Genomic DNA, 17,587 nt, shown 5'->3' with positions numbered 1-17,587 from the left:
ACACAGGGTGTGGTCTGCCACCTTTTCTAGACTCCCATCCTGTCCCCTCATGCTCCCTCTGCACAATGCCCCCAGCCCATAGTACCAACCTTCTAGAAAGTCAAGAAATGATCTGGCCAGAGGTGTCCACCACCCTACCCTACGCTCCGCCCAGCATGCCCCTTAGCCCCACAGCCCCGCCAGCCCTTTCCCTGGTTCCACAGTCAGGCCCAGCTCCATGGCCTTCCCCTGCCCCCAGTCACATACTGCCCTGCCCCCACGGCCACTTGTGACAACTGGGGATCCCCCGCCCTGCCCACCGGAACCCAGGCCCACCATAGACGATGACAGCTGCTGAGGCACTGCGGCGGCGTGCCACAATGTTCTTGGCCACACAGGTGTAGTTCGCCGTGTCAGCCAGGCGGGCCTGCCGCACCACCAGACTGTGCTCCCGTGTGATGTACACGTTGGGGTCCAGTGCTGGGTCCACCAGGTCCTCATTCCTGAGCCACTCCACCTGGGGGAGAGAGCCAGGTCACTGCAATGCCTACCAGGCAGCCCCATCCAGAGCAGGTGGGTTGGGCTGGGCATGCCAGATCCCACCCACCTGTGGAGTGGGCACTGAGCCCAGCTCTTACCTGGGCTGGGGGGATGCCCTCTGGCGGGCGGCATGGCAGCACGATGCCCTGCTCCAGGGACACCTCCTTGGCCAGCGGCTCCTGCTCGAAGTTCTTGCGCAAGTCTAGGGGAAGAGCCAGAGTGCCCCTGTCCCAGTGCCTCAGGCCATGGCCCAGCCCAGCCAGCTCTGTCCAGGAAGGAGGAAGTGCCAGGTGCCCAGGATGGCATGCAGGAGCTGGGGAGCATCCATAGACACTTCCTCCAGCCACCAAGCCAGGACTGTAGGCTTACTGACCAGACTCCTTCCTCCAGGAAGTACCCCCGTTCCCTGCAGATAGCCCCAGCCCAATACTCACAGGCGATGCGGATGTAGGCCTTTTGGCTCTTGGTGGTGCCCGAGGAGCTCCAGGCCACGCACTGACACCAGTACTCCTCCAGCCCAAACACCTTCTCCACCTGCTGCCTCGACACGTTGATGCGCACCTCCATGGCCGGCAGCCCTGGGGGGAGGACGGGGGTAGCCAGTGCAGGGTGTGGGGACCCCTGCATTTCGGCCACTCCTGCTGTGGTCACTGGGGGGTATCCCTCAGGCTGAAGCGTATTTCAGAAGAGCTTCAGGGGGATTTGGGGGCTTCCTTTAACCCCCACTCATTCTACTTTATTACTGGAAGCCACTAATGGGGCTTCGCGTGGCTGTCTCAGAGACAACTGCACAAAGGAGCTTTGGGCCATAGGGTCTGGCCTCCAAGGACCCCGGGCAGAGCAGGCAGGGCAGCAGGGCTGAAGGGCTCTGTGGGTGAAGGAACGGTGAGGAAGGATCTGGTGCACCCCACCCCACCCCGCCTGGGGTTAGCAGGTAGCTCTTGACATGTGATAATATAATAACAGCCATTAATAGTATAATTACAGCGATTATGGAGTATGATGATAGACCCCTGGGACTTGGAGAGGCTGGTTATCTTATTAACCCACTGCCTTGAGTGGGTGTTGCTCCCACTCTGTGGATGAGGAAACAGAGGCTCAGAAAGGAGAGTGACATTTTATCTGTACCCAGGGCTATCTGAATCCAGTGTGCTCAGGGTGATCTGCCTGGGGTGGGAGAGGGTGCAGACGGCCTGGAGGGAGCCTTGGAAACTAGCTCAGCTCCGACTGGGGAAGAGGATCCTTCTTGAGGCTGCCATTCCCAACCCAGAAAGGGGCCGTGCCGGGAGGGTCTAGGCCCCCCTGGGGACCTACAAGGGCGACGCCAGCCCTAATCCAGTCACCTGGCCGGCAGCCAAAACTAGTGTCCCCAGAAGTGAGAAAAGACTGTTTGTTTCCAATTTCTCCTCCTCCTGACCCCAATTTCCCTTGGGTCATTGGTTTATCAGAAAGAGAGAGAGAGGCCGGGCTGCCAATGTGTTTCCATTGTTAACAGAGAAATTCAATTAGGGCTGCAGTGCTGGGTGGAGCAGGCCCAGCTGAGCTGTGGTGGGGTGACTCCTTCCCTCTTAATTTCTCTACCATGCCTTTCTCTGACCCCTTCCCAGAACCCTCCTCACGAGTCTCTCTGCTCTCCTATGGGGCCCCAGTTCTTCCATCATTCGGCTCTGCCCCCCTCCCACCCAATCCTCACAGGAGATGCGGTACCACCAACGCTGAGGTCACTCTAACTGGGCTGTGTTTCTGGTCTGGGTACCACCTGTCCGCTTCTCCTGCCCTACCTGCCCTATTCTATAAGACATTGGGTATATAGGTTCCCTGGGGCTGGAGTGGGGGCTGAGAACCGGGGAGGGAGGGGTGGCCCTCACACAGGGACTCATGTATAGGAGAGGGGCTTCGGGTGCCAACTACCCCTGGGGTCAGGTGCACTGTATCCAGAGTGCCTGAGAAGGAGCTGGACCCAAACCCACGGCTGGAGGCAGGGTCCTTTCACCCCCTCCTGCTGCTCTCAGCCTCTGGGGTTAGGGCCAGGAGATCTCCAGAACATTCTGACTTGGGTAATTTTCCTCCCCTAGGTGGACAGGTGGATGGATAGCCCCCTCACACCCACCCAGGCAGCTCAACTTGGGGAGAACAGCACTAAAATTAAGCGTGCTTCTCTCTTTCTCCCTTTCTCCCCCCGGCTTCTGTCCTGTCACCTCCTCTTCTCCTTCCCGCTGCCAGGAACGAGGGCCAAGTGTGTCCTCAATGTCCCAGCTCCAGGCAGTGCCTCCCTGCTGCTAGGGAAGGCCTGAGCCTACTAAATAGGGCAGTGGGCCGAGGGGAAGCCCTGGCCTTGCCAGGGGCTGAGAGGGGACTGAGTGGTCTCATTCCTGGGAGCAGAGTCTCTGGGCTCAGCTTTGTCTACACCTGCCTGGTGTAGCTGCCAGCCTTGGGAGAGGTGAGGAGGAAAGAGAATGGGTCCTGGAGCGTGGGGAGCATGCAGGAATGCAGGTGGGGGCCCCTGGTTTGGGGACATGCTCGGGGGATTCTGAACCAACAGGAGTCAATGGGTGGTGGAGGGCTGGTTGGGGTTCCAAGGCCAAGCTGCATCTTAGGTTCCCACCTTCTCACCTGTCTGCTTCTAATAACCAATCCGTTTGTTTAACAAATTATCCTCCCAGACGTGACTCCCTATACAAGGTTTGGCAAAATCTCAGCCTCTGCCAGCATCAGCAAGTTTGGGTTCCAGCATGTACAGGCTTTGGTCCCCACCTGGCCTTCTGATGGGGAATGAGGGTTAATAACGGTGAGGCTGAAGACCTGGGTTGACCTCTAATCCCCGTCACTCCTGTCTGACCACAGATGTTTCTGGTCCAGGGTCTCTGGTCTGGGTATCTGTGTGGCACGACCCGCATGTGATCTGTTGTGGGTAAGGGAAGCCTTTCTCTTGTCCTCAAAGCACTCAGTGGCTTTGGGTTGGGAGATCAATAGGATCAATGAAAATTCAGATGTGCCTGCTAGGGTAGGAGAGAGCAGGTAATTTCAGGGTGGGACCGGCTTGCGTGGAGCAAAGCTGCATGCTTGGCGCCCTGGTGTGCCCACCAGGCCCGAGAATGCTCATCCAGGCAAATGGCCAGGGTCTCACCCAAGCCACAAATTCGAGACTTCATGATGACAGGAGCGTTTCAGACAGGGAGGGGTGTGTGTGTGTCTGTCTGTCTGCCTGGGAGGGCAGACGGTATATTGTGGAGGCAGAGAGCAGCAGGAGGCTGGCCTGGAGCCTTCTAAGAGGTTCCAGGGCAGGCCCTCAGGCTGCAGGAAGGCAAGGCCGTGGCTGTGGCTCCTTCCTTAGGACCTGCCCTCTTGCTGGGTAACCTGCTGCAACCATGGGCAGAGTCATCATGCTGCAAAGTGGTACTGGGCCTGAGAGCAGGGGGAAGGGAAAGTCCTCCAGGAGTTGGGCCCCAGCTGCATGTGTGACATCTCACAGCTTCCCCCCACCGACCTGCAAAAGGGGCCTCTTTGTTCCCATTTTACAGATGAGGGAACTGAGGCACAGGGAGGGGAGGGGATCATCTGCAGTTCTGCGGCAGATCCTCCCGCTGGGACAATGTGGGTGCTGATTGACCTTGGGCCCTAAAGCTGCCCCTGTGGGCAGGGAGGCCATAGGCACCTCTGCTGGGCGGGGGTGCTGATGGTGCCCAGAACTCTCTTGGGCTGCAGAGGCCACCGACCCTCTCTGTCTCCCTCCTGACAGTGGGAGGCAGGACTGGCCCACTGCTCAGAGAGACTGGGGGCTAAATCCTAGTACCTAACCCAGTGGGCCTGGAGTTCCTGGGTATACAAATGGCTAACACGCTCACTGCTGACCGAAAGGTTGGAAGTTCGAGGCTACCCAGAGGCACTTTGGAAGAAAGGTCTGGCAATCTGCTTCCGAAAAATTGGCCATTGAAAACCCTACGGAGCTGAGTTCTGACACATGGAGTCATCATGGGTCAGAACTGACTTGCTCGCAACTGGTAACTGGTGGAGCCCCAGTGCCTGGCACAGAACAGGTACTAAGTAACGTCTGAGGCCTGCGTGAATGAAGCTGCAGCCAGAAGGCATGTGCAAGGCCAGGGTACACACAGGGTTCAAGGCTGGACGGGGGCCACTAACCCTGTGAAGGAGGCAGGGAAAGCCCGCTTGGCTCCTGGTTGTGGGCTAAGCTGTCGCTTGGTGGCAGGAGGGTTAGGCCCTGCCAACCCTGGTTGGGTAGGATGGATGTGACTTGCAGTAGACCAGAAGATCTGGTTGGAGCCCTGCTTAGCTTTGAGCCCTGGACACAACAGAACCCAGGCCTCAATCTCAACTGTGACATGACAGGCAGGTTTTGAGGACTAACTTGAACAGTGCCTACATTCAGGGCTCTTCAGCTTTCATCTGGATGACTGCAAGAGATTCCAGACAGTTCTCTCTGGCCAGGGCCTTTCCTCCTCCAGTCTTCCCTCTGCCCAGCATGGTCTTCCCACTGTCCAAGGCTGACTACAGCCCTCTCTGCCTGATACCCTCCACTGGGCCTTGGAGCAGCCTCCTGGTCACTGCTGCTGCCCAGGTTCACTTCTCCCATGTCACAAGCCCCAGCCATCTGAGGGCCTGCTGGCCAGTGCTTCTGAACCTTCCCTTCCTTCACCCTGGGAAATGCTCACCCCAGCTAGTTTTGAGATCAGAGGGTGGATGTTAGCCCTCCTCTGGGAACTCTTCCTGGGCCATCCCTAGCTCCTCCTGCCAGAGGAGGCCCCTGGCCTGCCCTCAGCATGGGGGGTGGGGCAGTTCTTGGTGCCATACACCTGCCCCCAGCTGCACTGTGCTGGGTCTCAGTGGGAAGTGCATGCGTGCTGTGTGTCTCGGGGGGAAGGTGCTTGGTACTAAACCTAAGGGCTCGTGGCGTGGGTGGCCTACCAAAGGAGAAGAGAGAGGAAATGAGCTTATCTGGGGTAAACTAGTGAGCAGGGGTGGGTTACCCAATAAGCAAGGTAAGCACAGGCTTACTTGTGTTTATTTACTAATCTGTAGTGAACAATTTCACATGGGTTTCACCACATCTCTGCTTGGTGAAAAAATGTGAAATTGTTCCCTGCAGATCATCTGGTAAGCAAGGTAAGCATCGTGCTTACCTTGCCTATTGGATAATCCTCCCCTGAGTGAGGGGGAGCCCTGGTGGCACAATGCTGGGCTGCTAACCAAAAAGGTCAGCAGCAGTTTGAACCCACCAGCAGCTCCGTGATCTGCTCCTGTAAAGATGACAGCCTAAGAAACCCTATGGTGGCAGTTCTACTCTGTCGTAGAGGGTGGCTTCGAGTGGGGAACAACCTGACAACAATAATTAGTGAGGAGAGGCTGCTGTCAGCTCCTGCCTTGCTCTCTGCTGGGCTTGGTTCTGGGGAGCGGTAGGACCTGCACAGGGCTCTGTCTACACCTGCACGCCCACCTGCTGCCTGAGACCAGGGCTGGTGGCTGATGGGTGTCCATGGAAGGGGCATTCTAGGGGCTGCCTTCCCGCCCTGCACCCCTCCCTCCACCCTCAGGAGAACTCCCTCTCCTCAGCTTCTCTGGGTGGGCTCCTCCTGACAGCCCCCCCACCCACACTGGCATCTGAGGGCCACCCATAGCTCTAGCCATGTCACGCTGCAGCTCAAAATCCTGTGGGACAGTGACATCACTCCAGAGCCTGGTGGGTGGGGCCCCGAGTGGAACACTGCCCTGGCACATATCCTCTAGGCCTTGCTTGTGATGTACCCCTGCCTGGACAGTCCTTCCCTCTCCTCTCCCTGAACAGTCCTTCCGCCTCCATCAGTTACATGTCACCTCCCCTGGAGCGCCCCAGGGTGCCCCCGGCAGCTCAGCCCTGCTCTCCTCTCGCTGGCACAGCCCTAGGGAACCACGGAGCGGTCAATCACGCCATCTGCTCTGCGGGGGCGGAGTTCTCTGAGGACGGGGCTGTGTCCCCAGCATTGGAGTAGGTGCTCAGTAAAGGTTGTTGAGAGAATGTGTGAATGAATGAATGAATATGTGAGTGAATGAATGCATAAAGAAAACAAACACAGAATTCCCCGTCTGTAAACTCTGATCCTTTGGGACCTATTCACTGCAAACTGCCTTTCTTTGCTGGGATGGCTCAGCCAGGCTCACTCAAGCGGCGGGCACTTGCTGCTCAGCCTCCTACTTCTGTGGAGACTGAGGGCAGTGGCCAGGCTTCATGTCCCCTTTCACAGCTCCTGGGACATTTAGGGGAAATCCTCTCTTTCTCACTCCCTCACCAAACTGTGAGCTCAGACTCTAGTGAGGGGTGGGGGTCCCAGGGAAGGCCTCAATGTATACACACGGGGTCCTCGTGTGAGAATCCTGCCTCTCCTGGTGACCTGGGGATGCAGCTGTGGACCTAGCAGGTCCGAGGTGGTGGGGGTGGTGGGCACAGAGCCGGTTCTGTCCCGGACATGTCAATGAGAGGTGTGCAGCCTGGGGTGGCCGTGGCTTGCTTCCCCCCAGCGCCCAGCTGCCGCTTGGCCCGCCCACCCATCTCACCACTGCTCCCGTCGGTGCTGCGCTCAATCACGTGGTCCACCTGGCGTACCCACTCCCCGTTGCACTTGAAGAAGATCTGTGTGGCAGGTGTGGCCTTGCACACCAGCAGCACTGGCTTGTTCTTGACAATGTACACATCCTCAGGCTCCACTAGAAAGTGGGGGAGCAGGTCTGGGTTGGCCCCGGGCACCGGGTTGGGCACTGGGTTCGCCACCGTAGCACTCTGCTGGGCACCTGGATTGAGCAGAGGAGGAAGGTGAGCGGGCCTCTGGGGCTGGGGGCCATGGGGAGAAATTGGCGTGTGGGCGGGGCCGATGGGGGAAAAGCGAGCCCAGAATGCCCAAGCCTCAATTTCTTCCTTTGTAAAATGGGGCAAAACTAAGTCTACTCACTTCTGAAGACTACGGTGGGTGGCTTAACAGTCCCAGCACACAGTAGGCCCTCAACCCATGCAGTGGCCGGGGCACGTTACTATCCTAGTGCCAGTATTACTACTATCCTAGCAGAGGTTCAAGGTCCCTGGGTGGCGCAAATGGTTAAGCAATCAACTACTAACCAAAAAGTTGGTGGCCCAAATTCGAATCCACCAAGGGTACCTCAAAAGAAAGGGCTGGCAACCTATTTCTGAAGGATCACAGCCATTAAAAACCCTATGGAGCACAGTTCCACTCTGATATACATGGGGTCGCCATGAGTTTGAATCAACTTGAAGGTAACTAGTTTAGTTTTTTGGTTTTCTTTTTTGTTGTTGTTAGTAGAGGTTCAGGGATCTGGTGAGGCATATGCAGTCTGGAGAAGCTGGCAGGAAGTGGAGAGGACCTGGCAGGCCGGGTGGGCAGCTGGGGCAGGGCAGGGCCTTCTTCCTCTGTCTCCTCTGCCTTGGGCTGCCTCTGGGGTCTACTTTCTGTTTGGTTGCCATTGTCTGCCCCTGCACATAGTAGGTGCTCAGGAAATACCGAGTGAATGCAAAGGGGGCGTGGTGCAGGTACAGTGGGAGGGGCAGCTGGAGGGGTGCTAGGTGGCACTGCTGGAGGGGAGAGGCTTGGGGCGGGGTGGGGGGGAGGACGGGATGTGGGAAGGGACTGGTGAGGCTGGGTGCTGGGTGAGCATGGGTGGGAGCTGGGACAGTCTGTCTGGGGGCTTGGGTCCAGTCCCCACCCCTTCAAGGAGACAGGAATGGCTTTCCTTCTAATTTTAACTGAAAACCACAACCATCCCACAAGTCATTTGCTGCTAATTATACAGGTAATTGGCTCTGAGGCATTGGAGGAGGTAAAACCCCCAGAGCAGTCTGACCCGTTTGCTCCTACAGGGGCCCCTGGGAGGGGGAGGCAGGCACACTCAGCCTTGCCCTGCCCCCACTGCCCACCAAACAGACCCTTGGTGGCCTTTCCGTCCCCTTTCCCCCCACCACCCACACTCTGGGCATAAAGAAGGAAGAACTTCCGGCAACCCATTCTGCTCCTTGCTAATGGTGACCTTGGCCAAGTTACCGGTTTTGCCATCTGACCCTCACCCTGTGAAATGGAGATGGCATCTGCCCCATGGGGGAGTCCAGGGGCCTCCTGTGGTCTGCTCCTGAAGCCCCACCCCCCAGGGAACACCCGTGTCTAGGGCCAGTTGTCCTCTTCTTGTCTGTATGCACAAGGGCTGTGGGCAGGGCCCTCTTTCCTATGGCAGGAGTCTACCCGCTCCACCCCAGACTGTGATTTTGGGGTGTGCGTTGTGACTGCACCTGGTCCTGTATGCGTCCTGGGGCTGGCTCAGGACAGACACAGTGGGTGATCTAAGAATGCAGGCCACGGGCTGAATACTTGCTGTGACTTCAGACACGCCTCCCTCCTGCAAAGCGGAGAGACGGTGCCCAGTTCTTAGGTGGGGGGGTGAAGACTGAATGGGAAAGGGGGAAGTACTTAGTGCAGTACAGGCCAGTGGCTGCCAGGACTCAGGGGGTTTGCATTTACAATGCAAGGCATCACCGCCTTCAGCTCGGGGACCCTAGTAGCAATCCCTCCATCAGGAGGGCTGTCGTACTGTTTCCCTGACAGGGATAGGTGACTTGCCCAAAGCCCCAAGGTCACTCAGCCCAGAATGGAATGAGTCTGCAGACTCCATGTTCAGTGCTCAATCCTTGGGCTGCGTGAGCCAGCCTCCTCCCCAGGGGTGTGTGTGGGCACAGTTGAGGGCACCACCCCCACGGGGTCAGCCCCCCACCCCAGGCTCCCACAGTCCCGGCCTCAGACAGGCACTTGGCCACCCACTGGATTGGCTTTCAGACCCCAAGGGATGGAGGGAGGCCTGGCCAAGCGAGAGGGCAGCTGCCATGCCCTTGTGGGGTCAGAGGCACACAGCAGTGGCTTCTACACCCCTCCCACGTGGACTCAGTGGGGTCAGAGTCGGGCATTTCTGACACAGCAGGGCAGTATGTCAGCATCAGGTCATCCACCCCTCCTCCGGCCTCCCTGTCCCTCCTCCCTCATCTTGCCCTCACCCCTCCTTCCACCCCTGCCCTTCTCCCTGGCCTCCCTGCCCCTCTTTGGCTTCTCCCCAGCTTGTCCTTCTTCTTGTGCCCTCTCTCTGGTGGCTGAGCCCCCTGTACGTTCCTACAGCTTCAGGAACAGAGGCCAGGCCACTGTAACCATACCTGCAGTTGGGAAGAGGAGGCTCACCCTTCCTGGACCCACCTGTCCTGAACCCTTCCACTTGGCTCTGCCGGTGCCCTTTTTGGGGTCAGGAAGGTGGGAGTCGGGGAGAGGAGAATAGCCATCTAGATAGCTTACAGAGAATCCGAGGCGTGAGGGGAAGTCACTTACTCAAGGCCCCCAGCTCTGACCCTGGACTCAGTGTCCAGTGGGGGCCCTGTGTGACCCTTTTGCTATTACGTTTGCTCTTCCCTGTCACTCAGCCCCCATTTATCAGCCCCCTGACCCAGGTTCCTCACCTCTGTGTCCAGGGGCCCAAGCAGACCTCCTAGGATCTATAGAATGAATGGAAGTGGTGGGTCTGGGGAGGCCGACGAGGCCCAGTGGCCTCTCTCGACTGTTACCCAGGGAAGCCACAGCACCTCCACAGACCCGAGTAGACAGTGCACGGAGGTGGAGGCAGGCCCCAGTGGCCCCAGTGGCCGGTTCTGGGCCTGCCCTGCCTCACTCCACATCTCACCCAGCAGACACAATGCCCTGTGCCCATCTATTAGGGGGCACGGGTCCCTGGCTGGGCTGTGGGGGCAGGGAGTGGGGACATAGCCCCCAGCCTCCCTATTGATCACCGTGGCAAGCACTGCTCGCATCAGCTGCCCGCTGAACCCAGTGCAGTCCCTCATGTCTGCGTTTAAGTGCTAATGAAAAATAGATGTACTGTGACCAATAAGGGACATAGCTCATTTCTCCAGGGCCTCCGTCATGCCACACTGGCGAGGCCTCCCCTCCCCACCCTGGGGGGTACTTACTGGGTGGGCCCAGGGGCGTCCAGGCTACAGATCTGCCCTCTAGCAAGGACACTCTAAGGCTGCAGGTAGAGGTAACGCAGTCCCCACGAGGGGACCTCTTGAGGCTGGGGGATGCTGCCTGGACAGCAGACCTGGCTTTCCCTCGCTCCAGCGCCCCAAGCCCACCATGTGACCTCCACCCTAGTAGCTGGCACCTATGATCCCCCTCCCCCATGCTTCCAGTTAGACCTCTCTCCTGAATGAAGGCAGGGCAGGAGCTGCTCCCCCTCGACAATGCAAGCCACCCTGAGTGGTCTTCCTCTTTTATGTGAATCCTGTGCCTGTTTACCGACAGTAACACCATGCAGTACATCCTTAGTGCCAAATGACCTATAATCCTTTCAACGGGGCATGCACTCTCCTGTTCACTGCAGTCCCTACCACTCCCTGTTGCCTCACCCTGGGTCTGCTTATCCTATTTCCATTGTCTGCCTAGCTTCTGTAGGCATTTCAGGATGGGGTCAAGCACCTTCAGCTGGCATTCCTGAGCTTACGTCTGGTCCTTCCCAGTCAGCCCTCATCTCCCTCTGTGAAAACACCCACTGATCCCTTCTAGGCAGTGGCTCCCCCACCTCTAGGTCTGTGCTCACCTCTGAAACACCTCTCCCCCTTCCTCACCAGGACTTTCCCCCCTTCTCTTCAGGGCCCAGCTCTAATGTCTCTCCCCTGGAAAGGGCTCCACCTCAGTCTCCCAGGACAGACACACCCACTGTTGTACCCTCTCTGTGCCTGTCATCGCAGGTGCTGTAGCTCTTCTCATAGAAGAGGCGAGCAGGTGGTTGAGGTGTCTGTCTCCACCACCAGTCTGTCCATCCCTGGTCCCTGCCCCCCAGGGCAAGGCTGTCTAGTGCAGGCATTAGTGACTGGGACACGAAGAAGGGCACCTACTGCTGCACCCCCAGCCTGCTGAGATGACAGATGTAGTGGGAAAATGCTGCCCAGGGGGATGCACCTGGGCTGCAGGTGGCTCCTGGAGCTGCAGGAGAGCAGGCAGGTGCAGGCAGGTACCAGGCGGGCACCACCTACACTGGCCAGACAGGGTCTCCCATGACCACCACGCCACTCACCCATGTCCCAGAGGCTTGCCCCCTTCACATGTGTGGCCACAGCAGAGTGGGCAGGGGAGATTTGTAGGAGGCGAGTCAGAGAGGAAGCAGGGCCACACCCTGTGTGCCCTTACAGCCAGGAAGATGGGGCTTTATTGGAGGGGAAATGGGAAGCTCAGAGAGCTGCCTGCAGGGGAGTGATGAGCCTACTTGGGTGAGGGGTGGACTAAGGGGGTGGGGGAGTGGCAGCAGGGAGACAGATGAGGAGGCTGCTGTGGGCATCCAGTAGAGTTGATCGTGCTGGGCCTGACTCTACCTGGTCCATCCGGGAGCCCATCAGCCTACAAGTTTCAGCAAAGGTGTCATCTTCTCCAGAAGGCCTTCCTTGACTCACACTCTGCCACTCGCCTACCCTGTGCCCTGAAGCTCCCCTCAGGGTACATGCCACACCCAGGACTGGGGCGGATTTGTTTGCACACTGCCTCCCTGATAAACCATGGGCTCCTGTGGAGCAGGGGCCCCCATCTCCTTTATTACTGGGCCTGGCACCCAGCCCCAGTCTGGCCTGGGTGCTGATGGGGTATTTGTTGAGTGCCTCTCTTCTCCCTTGAATTTCAGAAGATCTGCCCAAGGGTGGCCACTTTGCTCTGTCCTGCAGGGAGACCCAGGGAGAAGGCAGAGTAGCCCCCTGGGTAGAGGCCTGGGCAGAGAGAGGAAGCCACACTCCAAACTGCCTGGACACGGCCTGCCATGCTGCTGCTTTCAGAAGCTGAGCCCCCCTTTCCTCACCTGCAGTCTGGGATGCTGGGACCTGCCTGTGCAATGCTGAGGCCGGGGGGGTGGGGGGGGGAGTGTGTGAAAGTGCTTTCAAATGTTTTATTTTTAAAAGCACTACGAAAATATGAGGTGTGATTAATCAAGCTATTAATGAACCCTATTTACTGAGCGAGGACTCTGTTCCTGGGAGCCTGGAGCTGGAGCACCTCTTCCCAAGAGGAGCCACACCCTTGCCAAGCCCCAGTCCACCACCCCACCACGGCCTGCGGAGGACACAGGCAAGGGGTCAGGGTGGCAAACTCCTACTTTTTCCACTTTCCTGAGAAATGTCCTGGATTTGAAATGGGGTGGAGGAGTGGGCTGGGGCACTCATACCCCTCACCTGGGCACTCATAACTGCAGCCTGCGTGCTGGCAGGAGTGCCAGAACCCTCAGGCTAGCCTATCCCCTGGAGATTTGCATTTGGTAGGTCTGCTTAAAGGAGCTCTGGTGGCACAGTGGTTAAGTGCTCGACTGCTAACGGAAAGGTTGGTGGTTCAAACCCACCAGCTGCTCCTTGGGAGAAAGATGTGGCAGTCTGCTTCCATAAGGATTACAGCCTTGGAAACCCCATGGAAGCAGTTCTACTCTGTCCTACAGGGTCGCTACAAGTCACAATTGACTTGTCAGCAACGGGTTTAGCTCTGGTTGGCTCTGGAAGGGTTGGCTCTGCCCCCTCCCCCACTTTCTAACTAACAATGCCTGACTTTCCCCCTAAACCAAAAAAAACCCAAACCCAGTGCCTTCAAGTCGATTCTGACTCATAGTGACCCTATAGGACGGAGCAGAACTGCCCCATAGAGTTTCCAAGGAGCACCTGGCGGATTCGAACTGCCAATCCTCTGGTTAGCAGCCATAGCACTTAACCACAATGCCACCGGGGTTTCCACTTTCCTCCTAGAAGCCCCCAAACCCCAGCCATAAGATCCCAGTGGGCTGACCCCATCCTTGGCCCCAGAGGTGGGCGTGTGACCTGGGCCTGGCCATCAGGACGCTCCCTCCCTCCACGCCACCCCCAGGTCACACCATTCACACAGATGAGATTCTGGCATTTCCGCTGGACTGCTGGGAAGAGAGAATTTCTCTTTCTGTTGGGCTTGGAGCGGTGGCAGATAGTCCCGAAGCTGCTACGGCTGCCAACAAGGAAGGGCCAGTCTAGTGGGCCTGTAGGCCACAGTAAGCCCAACTGCAAGGGGAAGCCATCCTCAGTCTGAAGCTGGAGCTTAGAGAATGAAGACAACAACCAGGGAGGAGAGAAGCAGACTCCTCCCAGCAGCATCTGAGACCTGGGACACATTCAGAGCTGCGCCTGGCTTCCCAGCCAATTAAGCCCTTTTTTGGCTTAAACCAGCTAGGATCTTTCCATCTGATTGATCCACCGCCCCTCTGGGATCTGCCTGGCTGACTTCTGTTCAAGGCCTGCTCAAATATTCCCTCCCCTGACTCCCAGAGTGGCCACACCTCCGCTGAACCCCACAGCCCCTGACTGCATTTTCTCAGCACCTCACACACTATATTGTCACCATCTCCATGTCTGCCTCCCCAGACCTGTTGTCAGCTCCTTGAGGGCAGGGCCTGAGTGCTGATATCCCCTGTACTCCCCCTCCCTACCCTCCGCTGCCCCTGCTTCTGAGCCTGGTCAGGGTCTGACACCTTTCCAGGCTCAGCAAGCGTTTGTTGAACGAATGTTGAACATCATTCCCTCGAATGGGCCCAGGGCCCAGAAATGAGGGCTGAAGGTGGAAGGTGCAAATGCAAATCTAGCCAGGAGACTTCCAATCAACCAATCCAGTGGGAAGTGAACTCCATTTCTTAAATGCCCTTGCTGGACCCAGGGGAGGCAGAGGCAGGTGGGCAGGGCTCCTGACCTGGGGAGCACATCTCTCAGGGAGACAGATGGGGCAGTGTGGGGAGAAGAGGGGACCTGGGACTGTAGACATGCAGCGAATGGGGGCTAGTGCTCTCCTGCCCACTGGCACCCCCAGGCCCTGAGGTGATTTCATGCATCATGATTATTTAAACATGACATGTCTATGATGAGGGGGCTTCACCAGGAGGCTCTGCTGTCAGGTAGACACAGGCAGGAATGGGGTGGGGTGCAGGGGGCATGTGGGAAGAATGGTGGCTACAGGTCCCAAACACTGGGTTTGAGTCTCAGCCCCCTCAGCCCCCACTGAGATTACAAATCTGGGGTGGCACTCAGCTGTGAGGTCTCAGGTAACTACTCAGATGTGTGGGTCTGCCTGGGCGAGGCAAAGTGGGGACACAGGGCCATAGTAAACTGGGGCACATGGCCCAGAATGCTTCCAAAGTCAGCCCTCCAAACCCTCATCTTCCTCATTTGTGGAATGTGGTACACATGCTGACCTTAGTCAAGGATGAGGAGGGCTCCAGAATGGGACACGCCCAGTATCCTGAGGCTCATCGTGCTGCCCTTCTTCTCCACCTGGCCCAGAGTCCACCCCTCCGTCACATTTGCCTGGCTATGGCTTCCACCAGCACAGGACCTCCTGGAGGGCAGGGCTAGGCTGTGTCTAGGCCCCCGTGTGCAGAAATGACTGCAGACCTGCACCTAGGAGTGCAAGAGGTGGAGGTGACTGGGCTGGGGTGACGGCCCCTCATGGTGCCTGTGGACAGGGAACTGTTCCCCCAGCATGCGCGTGCTTATGGCACTCTGGTTTCCATGGTAATGTGAGAGTGAAAGTGTCATAGGAGCAGCAGCTGCCTCCCCAAGATTGGAGCAAAGTCACCCTCTTTCCCAGTGAGCTCCAGGGGCCTGGTCACAAGGACAGACACAGGCGCCAAGAGGACATGTGGACACAATGAACTGCAAAGAACAAGGCAGGTGGGGTAGGATGGCAGGCAGTAACCCAGTGAGGATGTTCTGCTGGGCCACACTGCTGCAGACCAGGCTTGTTATCTGGCAGCTGCCCTCCGGTTCTCTGCCCGCCCCTCATTCTACAGACCAAGCTCAGCACAGGCTCGGGACTGGCTTAAAGCTGCGCAACCCCCAGCGAGTGCCGGCCTCCAACCAGCTACTAGGCTGGCCCGGCGCAGGGCAGGGGCTCACAGGGGCCTCCTGGACTGGCTGTATCATCCCGCCCTCTGCCTCCCACACCTCCCACTGTCTGTTTCTCAAACTTTCCAAGCTTGTTCCTACCTGCTGTGGATTGAACTGTGTCCCCTGAAAAGATCTGCTGAAGTCCTAAACCCTTGTACTTGTGGATGTAAGCTTGTTTGGAAATAGGATTTTTCTTTGTTATCAGTTATGTTGATGAGGTCATACTGGAGTAGGATGGGTCCTAAGCCTAGTCCCTTCTGAGTGGTGTCTTATTAAAAGGGCCAACAGAGATGGAAACAGCGTCGCCACAGGAAGACAGTATGTATGGATCCATCTGCAGGCCAAGGAACACCAAGAAATGCCCGGGGCTACCAGAAGCTAAAGGAGACGAGGACAGATCCTCCCCTTACAACTTACAGAGCGAGAGCCCGGCCCTGCCGATGCCCTGAATTCAGACTTCTAGCCTCCAGAACTGTGAGACAACGAATCGTTCTTTAAAATTACCCACTTGGTGACTTGATTTGTAAACTTAAAGCACAATTAAAAAAAAAAAAAAATTACCCACTTGGTGGTGATTCGTTATGGCAACACTAGGAAACTGAAACTCCACCTCAGGACCTTTGCACTTCCTCTTTCCTCTTTCTGTAATACACTGCCCCTGATCTTCCCACGGCCACCTTTCTCTAATCCCTCAGGTCTCAGCACCAATGTCGCCTCCTCCGAGAGGCCCTCCCTGACCACTGTGTTGGTCCTCCCCTCTTTTGGTCTACTTTTCTCATAGCATGTGCCAGTGTTGAAGGACATCTTGCCTGTGTACTGGCTTCACCATTATTGTCTGTGTCCTTCCCCCTAAATGTCAGTGTCATGACAACAGGGACCACTTCTGTCTTGTTGGATGCTGTAGCCTCCGCACCCAGCCCTGGGCCTGGTGTGCTGTAGGTACTTGAGAAACACGTGCTGAATGCATGGACAAGCAAACTCAGGTCTTCAAACTCCAGGTCATTGCCCACACCTCGGCCAGGGCTAAGAGCCCTCAATCCCTCCAGAGAATTGCAGTCAAAACCTACCCAGATGCACAGCTGAAGGGGGGACAGGCTCCCAGGGGCCCCGGTTCTGCCACAGGGCCTTGCTTCGGGCCAGAGAAACAGTTAATAAAGCTGAGGCCTAAATAAGCATTTGATTAACAAACGATAAAATAGCTATTGTGTCCCCGAATTAAGCTGTAATTGTGGCTGATAATTGGCTGGTTAGAATTTAATAAGCTGCAATTAAATAGAATGGAATCCAGGGTAATTATGTGGTCACACAGCCCAGGGAGGACTGGGGAAGGAGGTTTTTCTCCTTTTCCTTCTCTGGAATCCTTTGTGTGTGTGGAGTGTGCTGCTGTGGGTGTTTAGTGGCTTTGTGTGTGTGTGTGTCTGCGTGCATGTGTTACAGGCATCCTCCACTTCCCACATGATGGGGAGGAAGGAAGGGGGTGGCTGGCCCAGTCCCCTCACCACCAACACTCAGCACCAGGCGGCTTGAAGGCTCTGAGCATGGCCGGGGCCTTTGGCAGCCCCAGCTGAAAGAGACATAGAAGAATCCCTGGCACGGTTCCCTGCAGGGCGGGAGGCCCGGGAGGGCGGCCAGGAGGGCACTGGGAACACAAGGGAGGCAAGCAGGCGGGGAAGGTCCGCCTGTCTTCCTAAGGAGGCAGCTGGGGCTCAGACGGGAAGGACGGGCTCAAGGTCATGCAGCCATCAGTGGCTGAGCTGGGTCAGGGCCTCAGATTGGATCAAAGGAGGGGTGTGTGTGGTGTGTGTGTGTGTGTGTGCGCGCGTGCACACGCCACACACAGCCAGCTCGCAGGCTGCCATCAGCGTCCTTACTGGGCAAACCCACAGGCTGAGTAAGAAGCAGCATCTGTTCCCCCATGCACTCTTAAGCCCCCCACCCCTGCCCCAGACAGAAGTCCAGGAGCTGCCTCCTCTAGGGCAGCGTGTGACTCTGCAGCCTCTTCTCCTGCTCCGTGCTCCCATCCCCCTCACCCCTCCCGGGGGCTGCGGCCTGGCTCACCTTCCCCTCTAGTCCAGGTGTGGCGACCAAGTCCACAGAGATGATGAACGGCAT

General features: G+C 57.3%; 1 protein-coding gene across 1 annotated transcript in view; it reads right to left on the bottom strand.

Annotated features, from left to right (window-relative positions):
- The window catches only part of UNC5A (unc-5 netrin receptor A), a 27,559-nt gene extending 9,972 nt beyond the window's left edge, over window positions 1-17,587 (bottom strand). The window contains exons 1-7 of the mRNA XM_064279722.1: window positions 17,534-17,587; window positions 16,975-17,114; window positions 16,543-16,604; window positions 7,066-7,299; window positions 954-1,097; window positions 618-721; window positions 316-496 (exon numbers count right to left, since the gene is read on the bottom strand). Of these exons, the coding sequence (XP_064135792.1) occupies window positions 316-496; window positions 618-721; window positions 954-1,097; window positions 7,066-7,299; window positions 16,543-16,604; window positions 16,975-17,114; window positions 17,534-17,587 (919 nt within the window). The remainder of the gene's footprint in view (window positions 1-315; window positions 497-617; window positions 722-953; window positions 1,098-7,065; window positions 7,300-16,542; window positions 16,605-16,974; window positions 17,115-17,533) is intronic.

Source organism: Loxodonta africana, chromosome 2 (genome assembly GCF_030014295.1).
Source record: "Loxodonta africana isolate mLoxAfr1 chromosome 2, mLoxAfr1.hap2, whole genome shotgun sequence".
In the NCBI taxonomy this organism is placed as follows: Eukaryota; Metazoa; Chordata; class Mammalia; order Proboscidea; family Elephantidae; genus Loxodonta; species Loxodonta africana.
Note: the sequence above shows the minus strand (reverse complement) of the source record. Positions and strands in the feature narration are given on the sequence as shown.